At 52.0% G+C, this 23,552-nt stretch overlaps 7 protein-coding genes across 7 annotated transcripts; 4 read left to right on the top strand and 3 right to left on the bottom strand.

Moving 5' to 3' along the window:
* Nucleotides 1-1,213: 1,213 nt before the first annotated feature.
* On the top strand, nucleotides 1,214-2,069 carry EDD37DRAFT_660403 (S-adenosyl-L-methionine-dependent methyltransferase; the record flags this gene model as incomplete). The annotated part of the gene is made up of 3 exons (XM_062819105.1): nucleotides 1,214-1,497; nucleotides 1,533-1,721; nucleotides 1,790-2,069. The coding sequence occupies 3 exons, from the start codon at nucleotides 1,214-1,216 to the stop codon at nucleotides 2,067-2,069; spliced, it is 753 nt and encodes a 250-aa protein (XP_062665181.1).
* A 53-nt stretch (nucleotides 2,070-2,122) lies between these two features.
* On the bottom strand, nucleotides 2,123-4,748 carry EDD37DRAFT_217809 (uncharacterized protein). The gene has a single exon (XM_062810373.1). The coding sequence runs from the start codon at nucleotides 4,678-4,680 to the stop codon at nucleotides 2,176-2,178; it is 2,505 nt and encodes an 834-aa protein (XP_062665182.1). The 5' UTR covers nucleotides 4,681-4,748; the 3' UTR covers nucleotides 2,123-2,175.
* Nucleotides 4,749-5,080: 332 nt separating this feature from the next.
* EDD37DRAFT_614080 (cytochrome P450) lies at nucleotides 5,081-6,772 on the bottom strand (the record flags this gene model as incomplete). The annotated part of the gene is made up of 2 exons (XM_062815505.1): nucleotides 5,081-5,275; nucleotides 5,327-6,772. The coding sequence occupies 2 exons, from the start codon at nucleotides 6,770-6,772 to the stop codon at nucleotides 5,081-5,083; spliced, it is 1,641 nt and encodes a 546-aa protein (XP_062665183.1).
* Nucleotides 6,773-7,286: 514 nt separating this feature from the next.
* Nucleotides 7,287-9,381, top strand: EDD37DRAFT_670152 (fungal trichothecene efflux pump; the record flags this gene model as incomplete). The annotated part of the gene is made up of 6 exons (XM_062819357.1): nucleotides 7,287-7,454; nucleotides 7,507-7,734; nucleotides 7,789-7,913; nucleotides 7,960-8,447; nucleotides 8,485-8,594; nucleotides 8,641-9,381. The coding sequence occupies 6 exons, from the start codon at nucleotides 7,287-7,289 to the stop codon at nucleotides 9,379-9,381; spliced, it is 1,860 nt and encodes a 619-aa protein (XP_062665184.1).
* Nucleotides 9,382-10,358: 977 nt separating this feature from the next.
* Nucleotides 10,359-12,402, bottom strand: EDD37DRAFT_689124 (major facilitator superfamily transporter; the record flags this gene model as incomplete). Its single annotated transcript, XM_062819974.1, has 5 exons — nucleotides 10,359-10,779; nucleotides 10,811-11,304; nucleotides 11,360-11,795; nucleotides 11,859-12,172; nucleotides 12,220-12,402. The coding sequence occupies 5 exons, from the start codon at nucleotides 12,400-12,402 to the stop codon at nucleotides 10,572-10,574; spliced, it is 1,635 nt and encodes a 544-aa protein (XP_062665185.1). The 3' UTR covers nucleotides 10,359-10,571.
* A 1,179-nt stretch (nucleotides 12,403-13,581) lies between these two features.
* EDD37DRAFT_689125 (KR domain-containing protein) lies at nucleotides 13,582-21,372 on the top strand (the record flags this gene model as incomplete). The annotated part of the gene is made up of 7 exons (XM_062819975.1): nucleotides 13,582-14,005; nucleotides 14,041-18,365; nucleotides 18,401-18,811; nucleotides 18,856-19,140; nucleotides 19,188-19,603; nucleotides 19,661-21,000; nucleotides 21,132-21,372. The coding sequence occupies 7 exons, from the start codon at nucleotides 13,582-13,584 to the stop codon at nucleotides 21,146-21,148; spliced, it is 7,218 nt and encodes a 2,405-aa protein (XP_062665186.1). The 3' UTR covers nucleotides 21,149-21,372.
* Nucleotides 21,373-22,052: 680 nt separating this feature from the next.
* Nucleotides 22,053-23,543, top strand: EDD37DRAFT_614084 (uncharacterized protein; the record flags this gene model as incomplete). The annotated part of the gene is made up of 2 exons (XM_062815506.1): nucleotides 22,053-22,310; nucleotides 22,368-23,543. 2 exons carry the CDS (start codon nucleotides 22,053-22,055, stop codon nucleotides 23,541-23,543), a joined length of 1,434 nt encoding a protein of 477 aa, XP_062665187.1.
* Nucleotides 23,544-23,552: the final 9 nt, after the last annotated feature.

The following is a 23,552-nucleotide window of genomic DNA, read 5'->3' on the forward strand; positions in this document are numbered from 1 at the left end:
GCTGATAGGACAAGCGACCTGGTCTCCTCGTATCATCGACGTGGTGATTGATACGAGAGGTCCTTCGAGTCTTCCTGTTGATCTTGGACGATGCACGCAGATTGAATTGGAAAATGGAAGGGAGAAGCTGAAATGTCCTGGTCACTTTTCAGCTCGAACACGAGCATTGAATGAGGAAGGTCACACGGGGTCGCACCACTTAAGTTAGCCTGTGCATGCGTTACTGTAGTAAACACTCCCCCTGCAGGTGATTGAATTGTTTACTTTCTCGGCCCCCCAGCCATGGCTTCCTCAAAAGTCTCCCTCGTCCTCCATGCATTCTCCATCCTTGATCACGAACACGAGCGGGGATACGAATTGATCCCAAACCATGAACGCATCTGCCTGTGACCACGATGCTGGCTTTCAAGAGTGTGGTTGCCAATCTCATTCGTGGTGGGACGATCTCAAATGCAACTGCGCCGCCACTTGGGACACAGCTACGACGTTTTTGCCTCGATCAAAATCCTACCTATCGAACGCCTGTCACCATTCACGAAAACCTCTACGTGGCACTGATTCATTTCGCGCAAGGTTGAGGCTCGCAAGGTTTCATTGCCCATGCGGGGAGAGAAGGAAATCTCAAGATCAATCGGTAAATGGGCTCTACCATGGTAAGAGAAAGAGATGGCACAAGCGCATATCAACCCATCGGCATCCCGCCTATAACGTCAACGCCAATGGAGGACGTGGCTTTGGACCAGAGAGGATGTAGGTTCGTCGCCTTACACGGCCGTTAAAAATATTGTTGTGATTTCAACCGGGACAAAAGAAGCAGCACATCAGTCTGGACAAACCTGGAGTAGTTAGACTACCAGAGCATTCGCGTTCATGGTGTACGATATATGATGAAGCGACGTGTATTTGAGTATGCCCATACACAGTACATAACACTCGTCTACACGTTGTACCTGTGTATTCTTCCATAGCCACCGACTTCTTGTTTCCAAGTACCTACCTACCAGGTAGGTACTGTACATGCTGTGAAATATCGGCAATTGGCGACTATCTCCGGGCTATGCATATGCGGCACATCTCAAGTGCCATGTACCCCGGACTATCTCCTAAGACCGTCAAGCATTTTCTGACATTGGTATTGACTCCCTCGAGACAGGTAGCTACACGCCCAAATATCGGCCTTGCACTATGGTACCATCGGCCATTAATGCATAACATGGCTCAACAAAGTAGACCCAGCAACTACACGCAAGGCTACTCCGACTGCACCATTGCAACACACCTGTCACGCACGGTCGACACGGATGCCGCTTTCCTTCTGCCGCGCACCAAGAAGACAGACCATATCCTCGATGTCGGCTGTGGACCAGGCCCCATCACCATTGGTCTCGCCGAGTACGCCAGCGAAGGCAGAACAGTAGGCCTTGACATCTCCATGGACGTCTTGAAGAAGGCAAAAGCACTGGCGGTCGAAGCCCGGATGCCCACGGAAGGGACCGGGTAGTTATTTTCAAACATGGTAACGTCCTGGAGAGACTGCCTTTTCCCGACGAGACACCCGACATCGTGTACTGCTCACAGCTGTTCGGTCACATTCCGCCGCCGGAGCTGCCGGAGCGTGCGCTGACTGAGATGAGGAGGGTTTTGAAGACGGGTGGCATCCTAGCTTCGCGCGACGGGATGGACCAGCACTTCTACCCTCGGGGCCTGGACGTCGGCCGGCTGTGGGTGCAAAATCAACAGAGAGCACTTCTCAGGGGAAAATCGCCCGACGCAGACAACATGGGGGCAGGATGCCAGCATTGTACCGTAGCATTGGGCTCGAGGGCGACGGCGGCAAGGTTCAGGTCGGCGCAGGAACCAGGGTGTTCTCGGGGCCGGAAGCTCGCATATGGCTAGCTTGGCGTGGCATCGGTCAGCTACAGCCGGGAGACACCTTTCATCAGAGCTGGCTGGACGCTGGCATCACCGAGGATGAGATTCAGCAAACGGTATCCGCTGTGAAGAGATGGGCCGAGACCGAGGACGCCTGGTACGCCTCGCTTCAATGTGAGATACTGGCGTGGAAGTAGACGCTCAGCCGCGCATGAAGCTTGGTAGCAAAGTCGTCGAGGGTCAGGTCAAAAGCATTGCCTGCCTCGTGATGGGTCGAGATAAAGGTGACAATTCTGGCGTCCATCACGTCATTCCCGGGTCAAAGTCTGATTGTGCGGTCACCCCTGTATCGAGGAAGTCTCCAATTGTGCGAAGCAACTGCGAGTGCTCTGAATCGTGGCGTGGGGCAATCTCGTCGAGGAGCTGTGCATAACTCAGCACCATTTTCCGTGCAGACACAGCACCAAGAGAGTATGTCTCCCCACCAAACGTGAACAGCCCACCTCCGCCAATGAATCTGCAAGACTGATCATCGGACATTGACCACATATCCCCATCAACAGATTGTGATCCAGAAAGACCTAGCTGGCCAACAGCTGCCCAGTCAACATTTTGCAGCAGCTCAATGCTTTCTGCGTGCCATTCGGTTGTTTGTACACAGAGACGGACATAGGTTGTCATGACCAAGGCTGCGCTTGACAGCATCTGTTCGTACAGAAGCGTCTTGTGGTCGGATATGCGGTGGCGAGAAAGTATGTGGAAGATCTGTGATGCATGCAGGACAGCTCTTCGTGCACTGGCTGTTTGAACCCATGCTGCAAGATCAGCAAAGGCTTTTTGTGAAGCCTCAAGCCCCGTCCTGCCACATGCAGTCTGGATGTTGTCCAAGTCTGCCGCAAGCATGAGACAAAGATGGTTCCAGGCGAGGGCAGCAGGTGGATCTTGCTTGATCAAGGCGCACCTTGAAGTCGTCAGGGATGCCAAAGTCTCTGCTATACCGCACGCTGCGTCATTTGCTGCGAAAGCCAATGCCGGAACTGAGGACATATGTTTCAAGGGGGTTGATCCGCTGAACAGCAACCTATGTCTTGCTGCCGCTTCCCGCAGTGCCAGTACATCAAGGAGTACCTTTACACCAGAGAGGTCGAACCCCAAGATCTCGCTCGACCTGACTGCAGACATGTCAACCTGGGCCGCAGTCGAAGACGCACCAGATTCGATCTTCCGGAAGAACGCCGCGGCCGTGGGCGCATCAAATAACGCAGCATCACATGGGAGTACCACCTCGACCCTGTCTAGGCCAATGTTGGCAGCTAGATCTAGCATCCTCGTATACGCTGAATCAATCGAAATCAGACAGACGACAAGCCTCTTTAAAGATTCAACACGAGCCCAAGCTTTCCAGAAACATTCTTGGTCCATGTTTTGGAACATGGCCGCGGTAATTGGTTCTCCCACATGGGCGGAGAACATGCCATGACGATCGGCAATGAAAAGTGTTTGTATGGCAAGCATGTGTGCCTGATGGACATCAACTAGTCGCTCGCAGCTAAGACCCAGGTAGAGTACTAATAGCGAAGACGCAAGGGACGTGACCAGTTGTTGAGCGCCGCCTTTGCCAAGACCTTTATATGTGAGGTCTAACCGGCAGAACCGTAGTAATTTGCCAATGTACAGCCGTATAAAGTCATCAGTGCCGCCAGGGTTGAGTATTGATAGGCCTATGAGGCACATGGGGAGCAGCATGGAGCTCGGTGTGGTTTTGGCGTCAAAGGTCGCTTGATGAACAAAAGGAAGGACTGGGTGAAAGCGCCGGAAGAAGAGGCCAAGACTCATATCCAGGGTCTCAGTTGAAGGAAAAGTCAGCGTTGGTGACTGTGGCGACAGCCCTTCCACTTCCACGTCTTGTTCCTGTGTCACCGAGATATGGGGTGATCCTGGTGCTGTAAAGCCACCAGAGTATTTTTCAGCCGGAAGAAGGACGGTATCACAATCCGACATGAGCCTGGCTCTGCACTCGTCATCCATATTCCACCTCGAGGTCTTGGTAGAATTGTGCATGGTCTCGGCATTAGTACCACTGCTGGAGAAGAGGTTGTACGCAGGGTGTTGAGCAGCACGGCGCCACATGTTCCGGATAGCTAGTACGACTGCAGAGGCGCGTCTTCGGGGCCATGCCTTTTGTACCCGCTTGGAAAGCTCCAATGATCGCGAGTTTGACGTGCACATGGAAGGTAGGGATCTCGCTTGGGTCGGCGACGGCGAGAGAATAATGTCGTTTTCCGTCATTGCTGTTGGCGTGAGCCACACATTCAATGCCTCATAAAGTGTCGGAAAATTGAAGTCATAATCCGCCGGAAGATCGAAGTCGACATCACGAAAGTCGAAACTTGCTGGTTGCTCGGAGGTCATCTGAGTCAAAGACGGAAATTGTGCCGTTGTCATCGTTGACGTCTCAGTTGATTGTGTTGGCAGGGTCTCGTTCGCCATCGTCAGATTAACATCGGGTAGATGTGGGAATACGCGGTCAGGATCATCGCCTTCGCCGTTGCTCGTTTTGTTTGGGGAGGACGTTACGAGATTGCCTCGTGTCATTGAGCGAATTGAGTTGGCTTCGTCCCCTGTATGGTGGTTTCGCAAGTGCCGCGCAAGGACATCGCTTCTTGCATAGGATCTTCCACAAAATGAGCACTTGAATGGCTTTTCTCCCGTATGATGCCGTTGGTGGCGTTTGAGGTGCTCGCTCTTTGTAAAGCAGCGATCACAGAAAGCGCACTTCATATCGCTGGGGCGTCCCTTGCCGACCATCTTGTATTACTGGGCCATCAGAAAGGGCGCCGGGGAGTTGTTGTGCTGTGGCGCTATGCAGAGGAAGGATAAAGGGAGTTTCTCCAGATCTCCATTTCTCTCCCCAGAATCGCCCATATTTCTTTCGCCGAACTTTCCTCTTCCCATGCGGGGATGATGAGGGCTATGGCTAAGTTAGTGAGGCTACACTTCGGCGATCCAATCACAAATCATGTTTATATCATACTCGAATTGGTGTCATGTGCGCATCATTAAGGAGGGAGGAGTCGAACAGTTCCAGCGAAGTAATGCACATCATCTTCACGACGGACCACGAAGCCTAGCATATACTAATGGACTCCTTTTTAGAGACGATAAGTGAACAGCTATCCTCGGACTATGTACAATTGCATGTCTTTTCTCACATCTCCAAAGGCTCCATCTTAACCTTTGTCTCTCCATCAAACTGTCTCAGGAACTCGCGTGCTGTCGCTGCTTCACTAAGAATGATTTCTTTGTGGCGCTCACTTCGCGGTATAAATCGGGCACGGAAGGGTTCAGGTCTCATATTCTCCGATTCTCCGTAAGCAAAAATGTCTACCGGAATTTCTTGTCCCTGAGAACAAGTCAGCAAGTCGTGAAAATTGGTCAAGGTGCAGATACTCACATTAGAATCCAATCCTGGTTTGATATCAAATGCCCAGAGTAGTCTTGCGAAGGTCAAGAAGAGACCTTGCTCGGCGAGGGGTTGGCCACTGCATTGTCTTCTGCCCCAGCCGAATGCGTTGTGGCCTTTTTTGTTTGGAAAGGGACGGTCTCGAGTGATGAAGCGTTCCGGCTTGAATGTATCGGGGTCAGGATACTCGGAAGGATTGCGGTGGATTGCCCATAAATTTCCTGTGATCCAAGTGCCTTTCGGAATGTAGTAGTCACCATAGATATCGTCTTCCGACGGAGCATGCGGGATGCCACCAAGAATTGTGACGGTTCGCCATCGGAGTGATTCGTCCACGCAGGCACGAACGTATTGTAGGTTTGCCTCGTCTTCCCATTCTGGCAGGCGATGGGAGCCCACCACTTCGTCAATGAGCTGCTGGGCCTTTTTCTGCACCTCGGGGAACGCGCACATTGCAAGGATGAACGTTATGGTTGTGCTTGCCGTGGTATCAACGCCGCCACCAATCATGTTGCCTGTCAGGAACGAGATCTCTTCGTCACGAAGCCCGTTGGCCTCTTTCTCCTTGAATAATGCTTTGGCGAAATTGTCTTGACCGGAGACTGATGCTTCTTTTGACAAAGACGTGAAGAAGCGGTTGAACTTCTTGCCGTTCTCGAGCACTATCGATGCCGCGGGATAGAGCCACTTGGGTAATTTGATCAAAGCAGGGATTGTCTCCATGATGAACATGCCCGGCATCACAAGGTCCACCCCTTCCATGAATTTGAGCGCGACCTGGGCCACATCGTCGTTCATTTTGTCGACCCGGCGACCGAAGCCGATGCAAGAAACGATCGAAATGGAGTACCGTTCGATGGCTTTGACAAAGTTGTCTGGGGTGAGGAGCAAGTCTCGTAGTAAGACCCGAATTTCGCTTGATTGAAAGGCGCGATATGATCGCACTGCCTGAGACCCAGTCGCATTGTGGGTGAGGCGGCGGTGGTATCGCCAGCGATCTCCATACGGTAAGCATACCTGGTCGTAAGCCGTAGCATTACGGGAGTCGCCAAGCATGACCATATGTGGACGTGAAGAGTAGATGTTGGCGCGCTTGTCCAGAAGGTCGGAAATCGTCCAAATATCATTGCAGATAATGTTTGCCTTGTGGCCGTGCCAGATAGTAATCATGGGACTTTTATATTGCTCGCTCAAGTCGGTCATATAAAGCCATGGTCGGGGAAGCTTGATCTGATAGTGATTGCCAACCAACGGCCACGGAAAAGGGCCAGGCGGGAGCTTCTGTCGCTGTTTCAATACGCGGAAATAGTCCACCAGGATGTAAGTTATTCCCAATGCTAGCGGAACACCAATGACCATGAACATCATCGTCGCCAATGACAGTCTCGAGACCGGTAAAAGAAAGCCATGGCCTTGTGAAGTATTCTTCGAATTCATGATTAAAGCAAAGAGCTCAAGTGAGAGGACAGAGATATGCGTGGTCCACAACTGTGAGTATGCACAGAGATCCTGGGACGATCTGAGACGACGTCTTCGAATTCGTCTACCCGTATGATCTATCAAGCAGACTTTCTTCGGGCTGGATGATGTAACAAAGCAGACTTTGTACTTGCTGTCCCTCCAAGCATTGATCCCGAGCAGTAAGGGTGAACAACCTGAGACTAAGTGATTCAAACCCACCACGTGGGGCATAGAACCAAATGACCCTACCTTGGAGAATATGTGGGGGAACGGAGAGTTCGCCTGGCCTAACGATTATCAACCCACATTGATCTTGACTCGTGCCGTGTCTCTAGATTCATGTGGGGATGACCGATGTTAGCGGTCACAGCAAGTTGCTCATGCGCATCGAGCGACAGCGGTCTGGGGCCCCAGGACTCCGCAAAGAGCACAAATAGTACTTCATGAGGGATCAGCCCCCTGTGTCAACGAGCTTCACACGACCTCCAAAATGGGTACTCATCTTGAAGCAGCCAAAACACCAATGGATGGGCAAATAAATGCACACCAGCACGTTGAGGACGTTTCATTGGATTTTGTCGATCCTCATCGTGCTGCCCTTGAAAGCAACCCGGAACACTCTGAGATTCCCTCTCTGTCGACACTGCTGGCTGTGGTGGTATGTGTACTGACCGCTTTCCCCTGCTACCGGACCACTGACATGCCCGCAGTCTCTGGCACTCGCCTACATCTGCCCGATTTCGTGCGGCTTTAGCCTCGCAACTGGCATCCTCATTTCCATTGGGACGGCCCTGGGAGATACCACAAATATCACATGGCTAGTCGGAGGATGGTCAATCGCCTCGTCAGTCTCCTTTTCCATGGCGGGCGGCTTGAGTGATGTGTTCGGAAGACGTTGGACCATCATATCTGGCCAAATCTTCTGTATCATCGGTTCGGTATGGTTGACGTCCAAGACCCATTGACTCTGGGCGTGCTCTGACGAATATAAGATTGTTGCTGCCACTGCGAAGAATGTCAGCACGATTATCGTTGCCTCCACCTTTCTGGGGTTCGGTTGTGGCATCATCTTCGTGAGCTACGCTGGTATCTCAGAGTTGCTCCCAAATAAATGGCGGTGAGTCTCGAACTCTTTCTTGATGAGCAATACTAATCACGTGTAGCGCCACCGGGCTTGCGCTGACAGAGTTGGCCATCAATGTTCCCTTCAACATTGCCAATGTCATCATTGCCACCGAACTCAATCTGCACACTGCTCTTGCGTGGAGATGGTGCTACTGGATAGGCTTGATGTTCGCTGTCGTGAGTACGGCGGGGACTTTGTTGTTCTACTTTCCCCCGTCCAGACCACAATTCGATCACGAGAAAACTCGCTGGGAGGAAGTCAAGCAATTGGACGTGATAGGTATTGTCCTTTACACTGCAGGACTGACGACGTTCCTCATTGGATTGACTTGGGCTGGTCAAACGAATCATCCTTGGCGCAGTGTTTCGGTGATTGCCCCCATCGTCATCGGTTTCTGTGTATTGGCAGCATGTTTCGCGTACGACTTCACCCTTGCGAAACGGCCTTTATTCCCTCTGGAGGTCTTCAGGAAGGTGAGAGACTTTACCGTTCTGCTCGGAATCGTCTTTGTTGCTGGCAAGTGCCGTATGTCTGCCACTGGTGATGACGCTGATTGTCTCAGGTATGATATACTTTTCCATGTCAGCGCTGCTCCCGCAAGGATCGCTGTACATCTTCACCAGCGATCCTATTCAGATCGGCCTCATCGCCTTGCCCAATGGGATTGTTCAGGTAAATTCATCCTTCCCACGACCGACAATGCACTAACCCTGAAAAGTTTATATTTGGCGCAGTTGCCACCAGCTTCATGGGTAAGATCAAGCATTTGAAGGTCCAGATCCTGGTCGGACTGGGGATCCAGGCGATTTTCACCGCCTGCCTGGCCGCCATCATTCCACAGAACAAGATAGCCTGGTCTGCCCTTCAAGCTTTTGCGGTAGGACCATTCGCGCTGGTCGTCCTAGCATGTTATGTCATTGCAGGACTGAACGTACCTTTGCGATATCTCGGGTTGGCATCTGGCTTGATTGGTACTTTTCGAAGCATGGGAGGCAGTGTCGGCAATGCCATCTTCAATGCTGTTTTGCAAGGAGTGACAAGTAAGGACCTTGGGCCTGCCATTGCATCAGCTGCAATCGGCCAGGGGTTCAACGCGACCGAGCTAGGCTTGCTCATTCCAGCTACAGTCGAGGCTGTGGTCGGGGTCCCGGATGCATTCGCAGGAGTTCCTGGCGCCACACAAGCCGTTCAGACTGCCGCTATCCTGGCATTCAGGCAGGTCTACGCACGTGCTTTCCGGATGGTCTTCTTCAGCACCATTCCATTTGGTGTCATGGCCATTATACTTGCATGCTTCATCCGAGATCCGTCCATTTATCTCACCAACCACACTGCAATCCACATGGAAAGGGATGGAGTCTTCAACAAGGGCGCCGTGCAGGGTCATCATGATGGGCACATGTTGGGGAAGGCGGAGGCGGATGCAGACAACAAAGTTGTTCATGCAGGGAAGTCATGAAGAGTCGCTAATTATTTAGAGGTTGGCAAGCGGCGGTTCGTAGCTAGAGTGGTAACATGACTGACCATCAGCCTTAGATGCCCTGTGCGGTTAAGTGGTCTGCATATTTCAAAATTTATCACAGGCCTGTGGCACGTTCAAGTGTTGTCCTCTGCTTACCGTCAAATATGCCGTACCCAATGATGTTCTCAATACCTAGCTATTTTTGGCGTGACTGAGAGATACCGTCCATTGTCTGAGTCAAACCAACTAAGATAATACCCATTACAACGCAGTTTGCTTGAGTCTGCTTGAATCATACGCAGAAGAGACTCGCAGCGCTTGGCATGCGAATGTCGATCATTCGCAGCTTCTCCGACATGCAGCCAACAACGGATATCACTTGTCTCAATATGCCATCTCTTTCCGAGGGTGCCGATTAGGCCCAGCACGCTGTACAGCAGTGAAGAGATGTGGACGGATGGGTATGGTTTTGAACAGAGTGAAAGGAAGGCCTCTCGATGGTTAGAGACGAGGGATGTTTAGGCTGAATCGAGGGTGGTCGGTACCGCAATGGCTCGTATGTCTTCGTTGTCGAACGGGAGAAGGTAAAGGGCTTGCAGGGTGATGGACGACAACAGAAAGCAAGTACTACCTAGGTAGTTATGAGTCATTCGTTCCGTGGTGGGATTATCCTCGGAGGCGTAGAAGTCACCAGGTATTACATGAATACAAATCAAGGTAGTTTTGGAGTCGACATGTTGGCAGGTAAATATATATTGGCTCTAACCCCAAACGTGCCATCCGTGCCACAGGTGCTGACCTGTCAAAATGCCATGTTGGACCATGAAAAGATGAGACACCTGCCTATAAGGGCAAGTTTGCTTGCCTGATCGAGGCAGAGCTAAGAGGTATTGAAGTTGCCTCCAAGGTTCTCGGTCCCAGCCCACATGGCACGACCGAGAGGCGAGCCAATATGCGCATATCTTGTAAGGCCCTTTTCAGGTGTTTATTGGTCGAGATACTGATTGATACGTTTCGAGAAGATTTGGCTCCAGGTTGTGATCATCTAACATATTACCCAGTTGCTGCAACGAGGCAGGTGGTTGAATATATATTCATCACACGGCGGTCAAGCAAATCTTCCCTTAGCCGCGACTTTTGGAACTAACAATCGGATCAGCGATATATCTGATTTAAGCGCTCCTTTGCTAGCCTTGGACATCCTGTTGTGGTTTCTTGGTACCTTGTACCCTCCTCAGGAACTCGTTATCTTCCAGTCTATGCTCAGTCTCTAGCTCTTTGTTCAAGTCAAACCGTCCAATCAGCATACTCATCAAGGCAGCCATTCCGGATATGCCGGTGAAGAACCCGTACACACCGCGAAAGCCGTACGTACAAGCATGTAAAATGTTGTGTCTTGAACTCCGAAGGCGCCATCGTCCTCAACACGGTAACATAGGACTCGCTCATTTCTGCAATATCAGCCGGCAAAGACAGCTCATTCAGCTTGATCAGCATCACATTTTGGAAGACCGTGCTTCCGATGCTGACCCCGATGGCCATGCCGAAGCTACGTAGAAAAGCGTACATAGCAGCGGCAGCGGCTTCATCACCAGGAAGGCAGATGGCTTGTGTGGCAAAATTCTGTGCGTTCAGAACAAAGCCATGGCCAACACCGACAACAATGCCAATGACCACCCAAGCTGCTGTTGGTGTACGAAGGTCCCAGAGAAGAGTCAGGCCAATGCCTATGGTCGCGATAAGCCAGCCGATCCAGAGGGCCCACCGGAAACGGTTCAGGCGGGTGTTCAGTGAACCGATGATCAGCGAGGAAGGAATGAAAGCAAAGGTCAACGGGAAAAGCGCGATGCCTGTTCGAATCGGCGAGAAAGCGCGGACAGAGGAGAAGTAAAACGGAATATAGTAGAGTTGGCCATAGAGCTGACATGCCAGACAAGATCAGCTTCACCGTGGTGCATGGAGAGATTCTACTTACCAACAGCCCCTGCGCGAATGCCCCAGCGAAGGCTGCATAGGAACTGCGACAATGGAACAAACTCTTCCGCAGGAATGGTTCTTTGGCGCAAAGACCTTCCCATACCATGGTAGCCCCCAGACCAACAGCTCCAAGGATCAGTGGAACCAGTTTCCGAAAGCTGCCCCATGGCTCTTGGGTTCCACCCCAGGACAAGGCGACCAAGAATGATGTACTCGAGCCGATGAAAAGCACGCCTCCGGTAATGTCGATCCGGAGAAGCTTTTCTTTCAACGATGATGTTCTGGGCTTGAGAGTCAAAAGCCATGGGATGCTAACAAAGCCAATGAAACAAAACGGAAACATCAGGTAGAAGATCCATCTCCAGGTTGAATGCTCCACAAACGCGCCACCGAGGAGTGGTCCGAGACATGTTCCGATAGCCCATGCTGCTTGTCTGGACAGAGTCAGTGTTTGTCCTTCCATACTATATTGCAATACAAAGGACCGGGAACCATACATGATCCCATAGTACTTGGCTCGATATCTCAACGGCACGATGTCTGTGCAGATGTCCAGAGCAAGAATAATGATTCCTCCTCCACCAACGCCCTGGAAACAGCGGCCCACGAGAAGGGCGAGAAGGTTCTTGGCGACGCAGCAGACGATCGAACCCAGATCAAATGAGCTCAATGATACAAGCAGGCAGATCGGACGGCCGAAGATATCACTGAGGGCCGCAGTGTACGGCATCGTCACAGCGTAGGATAGGAGGTATGATGTGCCAACCCAGAAAGCCTGGGTAGTCCTGCCGCCTAGCGCGGTGATCATCGTCTGCAACATTATTAGGAACGGGTCCATGCTGAGGAAGGGCTTCGTACACTCAAGGACGTGACCAAGATGGTAGCGTCCAAGGAGACCATGAGAGAAATGGCCGCAAGTGATACCAGGAACAACAATTCGTGCAATGTTGGTTTCCATTCTGGCCTATTGGCGGATTCTGGGACTTGGACTGCGTCAGGCTGTTGGGATTTCTCCATGATAGCGACATCCTGCGCGTCCATGTTCAATGGAGTCCTTTGAACTGCTGCTGCACTGAGATGGGAAGTTGGGAATTGTCGCTTTCTAGCAGGACAGAGGACTTCCAGCAATTATTCGTTCTCATTTTCCTCTCCGCTGAAGGTGCCCCTCCGCTCTGAGCATCGACCCGCGCGGCATATTTGACCAGCCTCATGGAGGCTTGATCGGAGTGCCCGGACCCTGCAGCATATGCCGTCCAGGAAGGCTTCAACAGGTCGTTGCAAGGGTAGCTGGAAGAATGACACATGATCGCTTAACCGGTCTGGCCCTTACTGTTATCGACCCAATCACAAGGATGCCTGAAACAGAGAAGGAAAACCGTTGAGCCTCGTAGGGCTCATGTGGATGAAGACTTGCATATTTTAGATGGTATTTTGAATTTGGCCCCCGTGTCAGTGAAGCGAAAGAACTAGATCGACTTCGGCAGAGTCGGCGAGACTGTTTCCAGAAAAAGTGACACCGTCTGACAGGGAGCATATCGAAGTCACAAGTTCGAAGTCAAGCTGCTTCACAACGGCGGAAGCCTCGATAGCAAGACAGAATCCTGGTCGTCTGGAACTTCAGCTTTCTCAGGCCACCTGCTACCGGCCACCGAGATGTCGATGTTGATACGCCGAGAAGCGAAGGTCCATCATGCAGAACCTGCGCCCACTTACTATGATATGCAGTCCAGCTCATTGTTAGCTTCACTGCCTGCATGAATAGATCGCCTGGTGGAGCTGAGCATGTCTCTCATGTCTTCTCAGATGGTTCGGCACGTGTTGAACCCTCGTTCGAAACCCTCGCCGGCAGTCCTTGTTGACTGCCAAAGTACAATCCTCCATGATGATCCTGATAAGTGGCCGCAGGCGGAAGCCTCAGACCTTTCTCGACTGGACTGATAAGACACACCATAGGCCTCGTTGCTCTCAACCATAAAGACATGCTCACATTGTCCGGAGTACTCCTCAACCCCTTCGTCTGTGCTGGCGAGGAAACCCTGCTACGGTGTAACAACCATGGCTCCCTACTTGAACGATCAAATGCCTATCTCCACGACGGGATCTCTGAACGCCGCAGCTCGAATGTCCCACGCCACTCGCAATGGCCACACGGGTAATGGTGAAGGAGGCCTTCCTAGGCAGAATCCCCAAGCCCAGGCAGTCCCGATCGCAATATGCGGTATGGCTCTCAGACTTCCGGGCAGCATCATGACCCCTTTTCAATTCTGGGACTTCCTGCTTGCAAAAAAAGATGCCAGATCTCTCGTGCCAGACACTCGGTACAACATTTCAGCTTACCACACCGGTCTCGGGAAACCCGGCGAAGTCAAAAGTGAGTATGGTTACTTCCTCGACGATTCGGTCGATATTGGCGCCCTGGACACAACCTTCTTCAACATGGCCAAAACCGAAATGGATCCGCTGGACCCGCAGCAGCGTCAACTGCTTGAAGTGGTTCGGGAATGCTTTGAAAGTGCTGGCGAACTAAATTATCAAGGCAAGAACATCGGCTGTTTCGTGGGCACGTTCGGCGAAGACTGGGCGGAGTCTTTTGCCAAAGACCAACAAACCTATGGCCTGTACAGAATCTCTCGCTCCTTTTCCAGTCCAATCGTATCTCATTCGACTTTGACCTTCGAGGTCCCAGCATGACCATTCGCACTGGATGCTCTTCGTCTCTCATTGGACTGCACGAGGCGTGTGGTGCCATTGCTAGAGGTGACTGCACTTCAGCTATTGTGGGCGGTGCCAACATGATCCTTGGCCCTAGCTTGACGCAAGCTATGACAGAACAAGGCGTGCTCTCCCCTGATGGATCCTGCAAAAGTTTTGATGCAGAAGCGAATGGGTATGCCCGTGCAGAAGCAATCAACGCTGTTTATGTGAAACCTCTTGAGGATGCCCTACGCGACGGAAACCCCATCAGAGCTGTCATCAGAGGCACATCGTCCAATTCCGACGGCAAGACGATAGGTATCTCCCAGCCTAGTGCTGCGAGCCACGAAGACATGATGAGAAAGGCATATAGCTTGGCAGGTATCGAAACTCTCTCCGACACGGCGTATATCGAATGCCATGGCACAGGCACAGCCATTGGCGATCCGATCGAGACAAGTGCTGTGGCAAATGTCTTTGGCGAACAGGGTGTGTACATTGGCTCCGTGAAACCCAACGTTGGCCATTCGGAAGGAGCGTCAGGCCTTACGTCGTTGATCAAGGCCGTCTTGAGTCTGGAAAATCGTACTATTCCACCAAACATCAAATTCAACAAGCCGAATCCACGCATCGCATTTGGGGCAAGGAAACTCAGGGTTCCTGTCGATCCTGTTCCTTGGCCGGAAGATCGCTGTGAACGGGCTGGTGTCAACTCTTTCGGCATTGGAGGCGCCAATGCGCATGTGGTGCTCGAGTCGAAGGATTTCTACCTAGGTTCAGCGCCCCTAGTATCCAAGGCAGCTCCTCAGCCCAGGATCTTGGTCTACCTTGCCAACACGCCCGATTCTTTGCGCAGGCAGGTGGTAAACCATCAACAATACCTCAAGGAACGTCCTGAATGCTTACACGATCTGTCGTACACACTCGGAGCACGTCGGGAACACCTCGTGCATCGCGCATATTCGGTTGCAGGTGTCTCCGCTGAACCAAAGTGCTCTCCGTTCACTAAGGCGCCTAGCTCGGCTCCAAAGCTCGTCATGGTCTTCACAGGGCAGGGAGCCCAGTGGCCTCAGATGGGTCGTGAACTCTTCCAGTCAAATGCCGCTTTCGCACATTCCATCAGCACAACGGAGAAGTACCTGAGCACATTACCAGACGCACCCAGCTGGCAGATCTCGGACGAGCTCTGCAAGTCGTCCAAGGAGAGCAACCTTCACAAAGCCTCCTACTCACAGCCGCTTTGTACAGCAGTCCAGGTAGCATTGGTCGACGCTCTTACCGTCCTGGGAGTCGTTCCTGCCGCTGTGGTTGGCCATTCTTCTGGGGAAATGGCTGCTGCATATGCAGCAGGTCGCCTCACAGCAAGGGAAGCAATCATTGCGGCCTACTATCGCGGCGTCGTCTCTGGTCAAGTGACCCGCGATGGTGGCATGGCGGCTATCGGACTAGGCTGGGACGAGACGTCCGAGCACCTTGTCGATGGTGTCGTGATTGCGTGTGAAAACTCGCCGTCTAGTGTCACAATCTCAGGAGATGCTGATCGAGTCAAAGAGGTTCTCTCAAGCATTCAGAAGGCACATCCCAATGCCCTCGCGCGTCCCTTGAAAGTCGACAAAGCATACCATTCTCACCACATGAAGGAGGTGGGGTCGACATATCGTCAATTGGCGAAAGGTCATGCTCTGGGAACCTCAACTGGCACCAAGGTTGACTTCTTCTCCAGCGTGACTGGTCAGCTGCTCGACGATGCCCAGTTGCTTGACGCCGCCTATTGGCAAGCAAATCTCGAGTCACCGGTCCTCTTCCGCACTGCGATAGCCAATCTCGTTGCGCACGCCAGGCTCGAAAGCAAGGACAATCTCATGATCTTGGAGGTCGGGCCACACTCTGCGCTAGCTGGACCTCTCCGACAGATCCTTGCACGAGAGTCTGCCGGAAGCTCATATGCGTCATGTATGACACGCGGACAAGACTGCACAACATCCTTTTTGTCCGCCATGGGAGAGCTATATCTGCAGAACATAACCTTGGACTTTGAAGCTCTCACCAACCCAGACGCTACTGCTCAGGTCCTGACTGATACTCCACCATATCCATGGCAACATGACCGCTCACTACTATTCGAAACACGTCTGTCTAAAGAGTGGCGGTTCCCCAAATTTCCCAAGCATGAACTACTCGGTGTTCGCGTCGCAGAGAGCACCTCCACCGAGCCAGCATGGCGCAATGTCCTGATTCTCGACCATGTCCCCTGGATCCGAGATCACAACATCAAAGGCGACGTCGTCTACCCCTGCGCTGCGTATGTTGCCATGGCTGGAGAGGCCGTCAGGCAGCTCAACGAAGAACAGTTTGGCGGATACAGCTTGCGCAATGTTATCGTCAGTACTGCTATGGTGCATAATGACACAAAATCGATGGAAATAATGACGAGCCTCAAAAGACACAGGCTGACCGACACTCTTGACAGCGCCTGGTGGGAATTTACTATCAGCTCTTATAATGGAAGTGCTTGGATCAAACACTGCAGCGGGGAAGTCTGCTCCCAGAATGGTGAAGGTTCCGGCTCATCATTCGAGCGGCCACGCCGTATGTCTCGTAAAGTCTCCCCTGCAAAATGGTACGAGTCGTCTCGCCACGTCGGTGCCAACTATGGACCGCTGTTTCAGGGCTTGAAAGAGATCTCGACATCTACCACGGATAACTTGGCAAGCTCACGGGCAGTTGTCACGACCACTGGCAGGACCGATGTCTATTCAGTTCATCCCACTCAAATCGACGCCTTCTTGCAGCTTCTTGGTATCGCTGCTGCCAAAGGTGTGAACCGGTCTTTCAAACACCTGGCTCTTCCTACTTATGCAGAGCAGATTGATGTTTGCAGCACGCCAGCCGACTTTGACATCACAACGTCGGCCAAGTACAACCTCAACGGATCAATTTTGGGCGATGGTTACGGCCTTGGGACGAATGGTAGCCTTGCTCTGAGGATGAAAGGCGTCAAGCTGAGTCCCCTGGAGGGTGAAGAATCATTGGGTAACAATGACCGACATGCTGCAGGCAGGCTCAACTGGAAACCAGATATCGACTTTCTCGATTGCGCTGACCTTATCCAGCCATACAGCGGACGGGCGGAAGAGATGCTCCCCTTCTTTGAACTGACGGCTCTTTGCATCGAGGAAACACTCGATAGAGTTTCGCAAGTACCATCTCGTCTTCCGCATTTGGAGAAATTCCGTTCCTGGATGAAGGCGCACCCTAAGAGCACAGGCGGGCCCTCCGATCGGGTGGCTAAGATCCAAGCACTTGTTGCCGAAGTATCTGAAACTGCAGCCGCTCCTGTGGCGGAAGCGATACTGAAGGTCATGGAGAATGCACAAGCCGTGTTCAACGGGACGACTGAGCCACTTGAATTTCTTATGGCTGATCAGACATTGACCCAGCTATACAACTACATGGACGGTGGATGTGACCGCTCCGCTTTCATGCAAGCCTCAGGACACAGCAACCCGAAACTTCGGATCCTTGAAATCGGCGCTGGAACCGGTGGTACTATCGCCACTATCCTCTCTAATCTTCAGAGCCGAGATGGAGGTCATCTGATGTACTCAAACTATACCTATACCGATATCTCGGCTGGATTCTTTTTGGCTGCAAAGGATCGGTTTAAGAGCTGGCCTAACATTGAATTCGCCACGCTTGACATCTCCCAGGACCCAGAGGCCCAGGGTCTCAAAACTGCATCATATGACCTGGTCCTGGCGACAAATGTGCTTCATGCTACTCCAAATTTGCATGAAACCTTGGCCAACGTGCGGAAGCTGATCCGTCCTGACGGACGGCTGCTGTTGCAAGAATTGTCCGCAGCCTGCAAGTGCTGGAACTTCGTGATGGGCGTGCTCCCTGGCTGGTGGCTTGGTGCAGGCGATGGCAGGGCGGATGAACCATGTGTCTCTCCACAGCGTTGGGAGGATGAGCTTAGAGAAGCAGGGTTCGACGGGCTGGACGCGGTGGTCTTTGATGCAAGAGAGCCACTGCAGATCAATGCGCTGATGATGGCGAAACCCATCGAAGCCGCTCCAATCTCACCAAGAGACATTACAGTATTGTGCGACCACAGCAGCCAAAGCCTGGCGCAAAATCTGAAGTCAGAACTTGTTTCGGCCGGACGTCATGTGGTTGTTTGCGGTCTGGAAGATACAATACCCGACGATCGGGATATTGTTGCGCTGCTTGACCTTGAACAACCCTTCTTTGCTAATATAAGAGAGGCCAAGTTCGACCAATTCAGAGCTTTTGTCTCACATCTGAGGGTCAAGGAGTGCTCTGGGCCACTCGAACGTCACAGATGATGTGCAAAGATCCTCGGTTCGCTCAAAGTCTCGGAGCAGCACGGGTTATTCGCAACGAATTCTCTCTTGATTTTGCAACTTGCGAGATCGACCATCCAGATGACTCTTTGGCACCCTTCATGGCGGTCCTTTCTAAATTTCAAAGCCGCCGTGAGGATGAGAGCTTTCAGCCGGAGCAGGAATATGCCATTGTGAATGGAGAAGTTTATGTCCCTCGGTTCTACCCCTTTCTTCTGAAGGAAGATCCTCTTGCTCTGGGGACCTCAGAAGTTGCAGCTGGCCCTGTGGAGCTCGCTGTCGGAAAGTATGGGCGTCTGAGTACTATGAAATTGGTTTCCAGGCCGATTCGGCCCTTGGACGATAGTGAGGTCGAGATTGAAACCCAGAACGTCGGAATGAATTTCAAGGCATGTTAGTCCACCCTGCCATGGTATTTGTCTAACCTGCATAGGACGTCCTCATTGCCATGGGTATAGTGCCATCATCTGTGGCTGGCTTCGGCATCGAGGCTGCTGGTATTGTACGCGGAGTTGGAAGCAAAGTTGAGCACGTACGCGAGGGCGACAGGGTTTTCACCATGGGTGGCGCGTGCTTCTCATCGTCACTCCTCGTGTCTGCTACGCTATGTGTCAAGATACCGGACTCTCTGAGCTTCGAAGACGCGGCTACTATGCCATGTGTCTATGCAACAGTGATACACTCACTTCTCGACGTTTCAAGGGTTGAGAAGGGACAGGTATGTCTATCTCCAGCCTGTCTTTCTGCTGCTAACACGGTGTGCAGTCAGTCCTCATCCATTCGGCCTGCGGAGGCGTCGGTCTTGCTGCCATTCAAATATGCAAAATGATTGGTGCTGAAATATATGCAACGGTTGGCAGTGACAACAAGGTCGAGTTTCTCATCGACAACTATGAAATACCCCGCGACCACATATTCCATTCCAAGGACACATCCTTCCGCGACGACGTGCTGAGGATGACAGAAGGCGCTGGGGTTGATGTCGTCCTGAACTCCTTGTCTGGCGAACTTCTGCATACTTCCTGGGATTGTGTTGCCGAATTTGGCACGCTGCTGGAGATCGGGAAAAGGGACTTCATCGGCAACGGACGGCTTGCAATGAATCCATTTGAGCTCAACAGGAACTACTGCGGCATCGATCTTGGTCATCTGCTGGAACGCAAGCCAGCATCAGTTTTCAGGTTAGTCCGCATCAACGACCCAAGTCCCTTTACAATTCTAGCTGACATCCTCTGCAGATTGCTGAACAAGATTGTCAAATATTACGAGCAAGGCTACATTCAACCAATCAAGCCGATCAAGACTTTCCAAGCGAGTGCTGTTGAAGAATGCTTTCGATACATGCAGAAAGGCCAGCACATCGGGAAGATTGTTGTCTCCATGACCGCCACCAGCAAACAAGAGCAGTTGCTGCCAAGTGAGTCGCAAACAGACGTCACTTTCGACAGCGACGCTTCCTACCTGCTTGTCGGAGGCTTGGGCGGTCTCGGTAAAGCAGTCTCAACATGGATGGTGGAGAGAGGAGCCCGCCATTTGATCTACCTCTCTCGAAGCGCTGGAAAGAGCGCGGAGGACCAAGACTTCATCCACGAATTGCAGGAGCAGGACTGTGTGGCAACGGCCGTCCAAGGAAATGCTGCGAACGAAGACGACGTTGCGAAGGCTGTGCAATCGGCAACAAAATTGAAAGGTATTCTGCAAATGTCAATGGTGCTCCGAGATCGCCAGTTGTCGAGAATGACTTTTAGAGAATGGAATGCCGTGGTGATGCCAAAAGTGCAAGGGACCTGGAATTTGCACAATCTCACAATTGGCAAGAAGCTGGATTTCTTCGTCATGTTCAGTTCCATCTCCGGCATCATGGGGCAACATGGTCAGTCCAACTACGCTTCCGCGAATACATTTCTCGACGCCTTCGTCCAATATCGTCACAGCAAAGACATGGCTGCATCGTCCATGGACATTGGAGTCATGGAAGACGCTGGCTATGTCGCAGAAAATCCAGCCATGCTTGAGGGCATGCGTGCGGCCGGCTTCCATACGATCCGCGAATCCGAGCTGTTGGATGCTCTGATAATGGCAATATCAGCGGGCCGATCATGTGCAACCGAAATGAGCGATAAGAGTTACACCAACAACGGTCAATTCGTCCTGGGCTTGCGCTCATCTAAACCGTTATCCGATTCGGCGAATCGTGTCCTTTGGCGGAGAGATCGCCGGGCCGCCGTCTATCATAACGAGAGCAGTGTCGAAGGGGCAATGGCTGCATCTACGACTTCCAATAAATTGAGGGAATTCTTGGCTTTGTGCACGGTGAATCCGGAGATACTACATGACAAGACAAACGTTACTTTCCTCGCGCAACAGATCGGACTGCGGCTCTATGATATGGTAATGAAGCCGGTGGAAGACGAAACAACAATTGACATATCTCTGTCGGTACAAGACCTCGGACTTGACAGTCTCGTGGCCATTGAAATGAAGACATGGTGGAAGCACACATTTGGATTCGATATAAGTGTGCTGGAGATGCTCGGCATGGGAAGTGTACTTGCACTGGGTGAGCATGCGGCACAAGGTTTGTTGGACAAGATGAGAAAGCGGATGACGGAAGGAAGGATTTTGTCATGTCGACGAAGAGGCCTTGATTCATTGAGGCGGAAATGGCGTTCGGCGGTTGAGTATAGATATGCAGGATACAGACCATAGATTGTACTGCTTTGTGAGGTGTAGCCTGACTTGAAGCTTCCGCATACCACGTGTGAACGACATTAAGTCTGTATCAATCCTGCTTAGCTGTCATACCTTGCAAGGGTAACAAAATATGTGGTGTGTTCCAGACAGATAAGAAACCGGCCACGGGATAGCATGGCTCGTATTCAGGTTCAGCAACCGGCCAGCAGAAGAGAGAGAGAGAGAGAGAGAGAGAGAGAGAGAGAGAGAGAGAGAGAGAGAGAGAAAGAGAGAAAAGGCAAAGGACCGAGGACGGAATACAAGGGTACTTCTGTTCTGATGGCTAAGTTAGGTATGGTTGCTATTTGTACTTGTAACACCTCTAGGTATATTCTCATAAGCCACAACAAGGATGTGGCCGAGCGTGGCGTGCCGTCCATGAGCAAACCCCGGATCTTCCTTAGCACCCACGCACCTTAGTAAGAGTCCGGAGTAGTTATACTTTTCTGGGCTTCTGGGCGTCCGGAGCCCAGAGTGTTCGGCTGCCAATGCGCCAATCCTGTCACTCACAGGAACAAAGGCCGTTGTGTCTAGAAACCGGAGATTCCATCACCCATGCAACGAGGTTCGCAGCGCAAAATTTGCCCTGCTGAGCGACTCCAAAGCTCCAAGTCTCCTCCCTTTTCATGCATGAGCGATGCCAAGCTAGTCATGCACGGCCGGCTCATGGCGACTGCCACCACAGCTGAGATCGAGACGGTGAAGACACACCTCAGCCGGACCATGCGGCTACCATCAGCCGGACCTGGCGACAGCCAACAGTCTGAGAGCTGAACTCGCTTCGGCCACAAGCATATCACGACGGACATCCCATTGAGCTCGTAGCGAGCACCATGCCCGACCTTCCCATGTCCTTCGCCTTACGCGAGAATCCTTCATTGCATAAGCTACATCAGAATGGCCCGATTCTCGAGGCTCGCCGCGCATCTGCGGAGCAAGTCCTCCACCACCAGTTTTACCACCCTCTCCGAAGCCTCGCTATATCACGAAGATGAGAAAGAAGCCCCAATTGTGGAATGTACCGAGATCATCTTAGAATGTGAAGAAGAGGAAGAGCTGGTGACAGAAAAAACTCTACCCGAGACTCCACATTATCACGCACGACTGTCCGGTCAGAGATTCTCATTCAAGTCGTCGCCTGAGATGGGCGTTCAGGTGCGTTCAACGAATGGTTTGTATGTCGAAAGGTCACGGAATTGACACTCCTCTTAGCTCGTCGTACCCGACAGCGATCAATGGCGGAAACCAAGTGCAATGGGCGTGGCCCAGCTGGAGTCCAGCTTGTGCTTCAAGTCGTTCCTGGCGTATCGGACACTGGCCGAACCAGGGCCTTTCGAACAGCGGGTAGCATTCCGACAACGCTGCCTGAGCGAGTTCGAAACCATTCGGGCGGGCTTTCCAGGCATCATCAGGGAGGACATCCGTCTATGCATGGCCGCCTGGGTAGCACTAGATGGTGCTCTTCGTGACATGTTGGGCAAATTGTCCCCCAAAGAGACAGAGGAAACCGTCCAAGTGGTGGCCAACATGTTGCACGACTTCGCCGAACAGACTTCTCCCGGTGAGGCCCGGCGGCGGCGGTCCTTGCCTGGATTTGCCCGCATACGCCAACACACCACACAGTTCCGCCTGCTCGTGTCGCAGTTCCTCGGCTCTGCCGAGATCAAAGGCTTGAACATATGTATTGGCGATATGCTGCGAAGCATATGTGAGGAGGCAAACTCGTCTGCGTCTTCGATCGTCACCTTGCAAGGGGCTGAGGAACATCTTGAACTGCGCGGCAAGACTCTCAGCATGCTACCCCTTCTTCACCTCGCTGCACAAGATGGCGTGACTACGATATGGGAACTTTCCCCCAACCTGCAGATTTTGCGAGACCTTGTCAGTCTGGCTGTTGTTTTGCAGGAGGACCTTATCAATCTCGAAGAAGACCTCGCTGCTTCCAGGACGACCAACTACGTGCTCATGGTCGCCGGAGAGTATGCAAAATCTCTTGGACTACTGCCCATGTCCCTACAGATTCCTTGCTTGCACAATGCCATACAAGCTACGATCGAGAGACACAGTGAACTTGTCCGGGCTGCGTTACAACGACACAAAGCAATTATAGCCCCCGTCGAATGTTGTGAGGAGTGGGAGGTTGCAGACGTTGTCATTGCGTACCTTGCCAGGCACTTCAGCTGGGCTGCTTCTGCCAAAGGCTATCGGCCTTGTGATACTATTTATGGAGATGATGAGTTCAGCTTGTCCGAACAAGGCTTTTCGGACATCCTGCAGGATATAATGAGTGATATGGGTGGATCGGACTCGAATTCCCTTGCGAGTGTGCCCTCACTTGCAAGTGGGCGCTCGCTGGCCAGTGCGAGTTCGTACTATTCTTTCGAATGATGTACTCAA

Source organism: Exophiala viscosa (assembly GCF_022695815.1).
Source record: "Exophiala viscosa unplaced genomic scaffold EDD37scaffold_19, whole genome shotgun sequence".
In the NCBI taxonomy this organism is placed as follows: Eukaryota; Fungi; Ascomycota; class Eurotiomycetes; order Chaetothyriales; family Herpotrichiellaceae; genus Exophiala; species Exophiala viscosa.

Coding starts and splice junctions, on each gene's coding strand:
- EDD37DRAFT_217809 (XM_062810373.1), bottom strand. CDS start 4,680: ATGGTCGGCAAGGGACGCCCCAGCGATATGAAGTGCGCTTTCTGTGAT.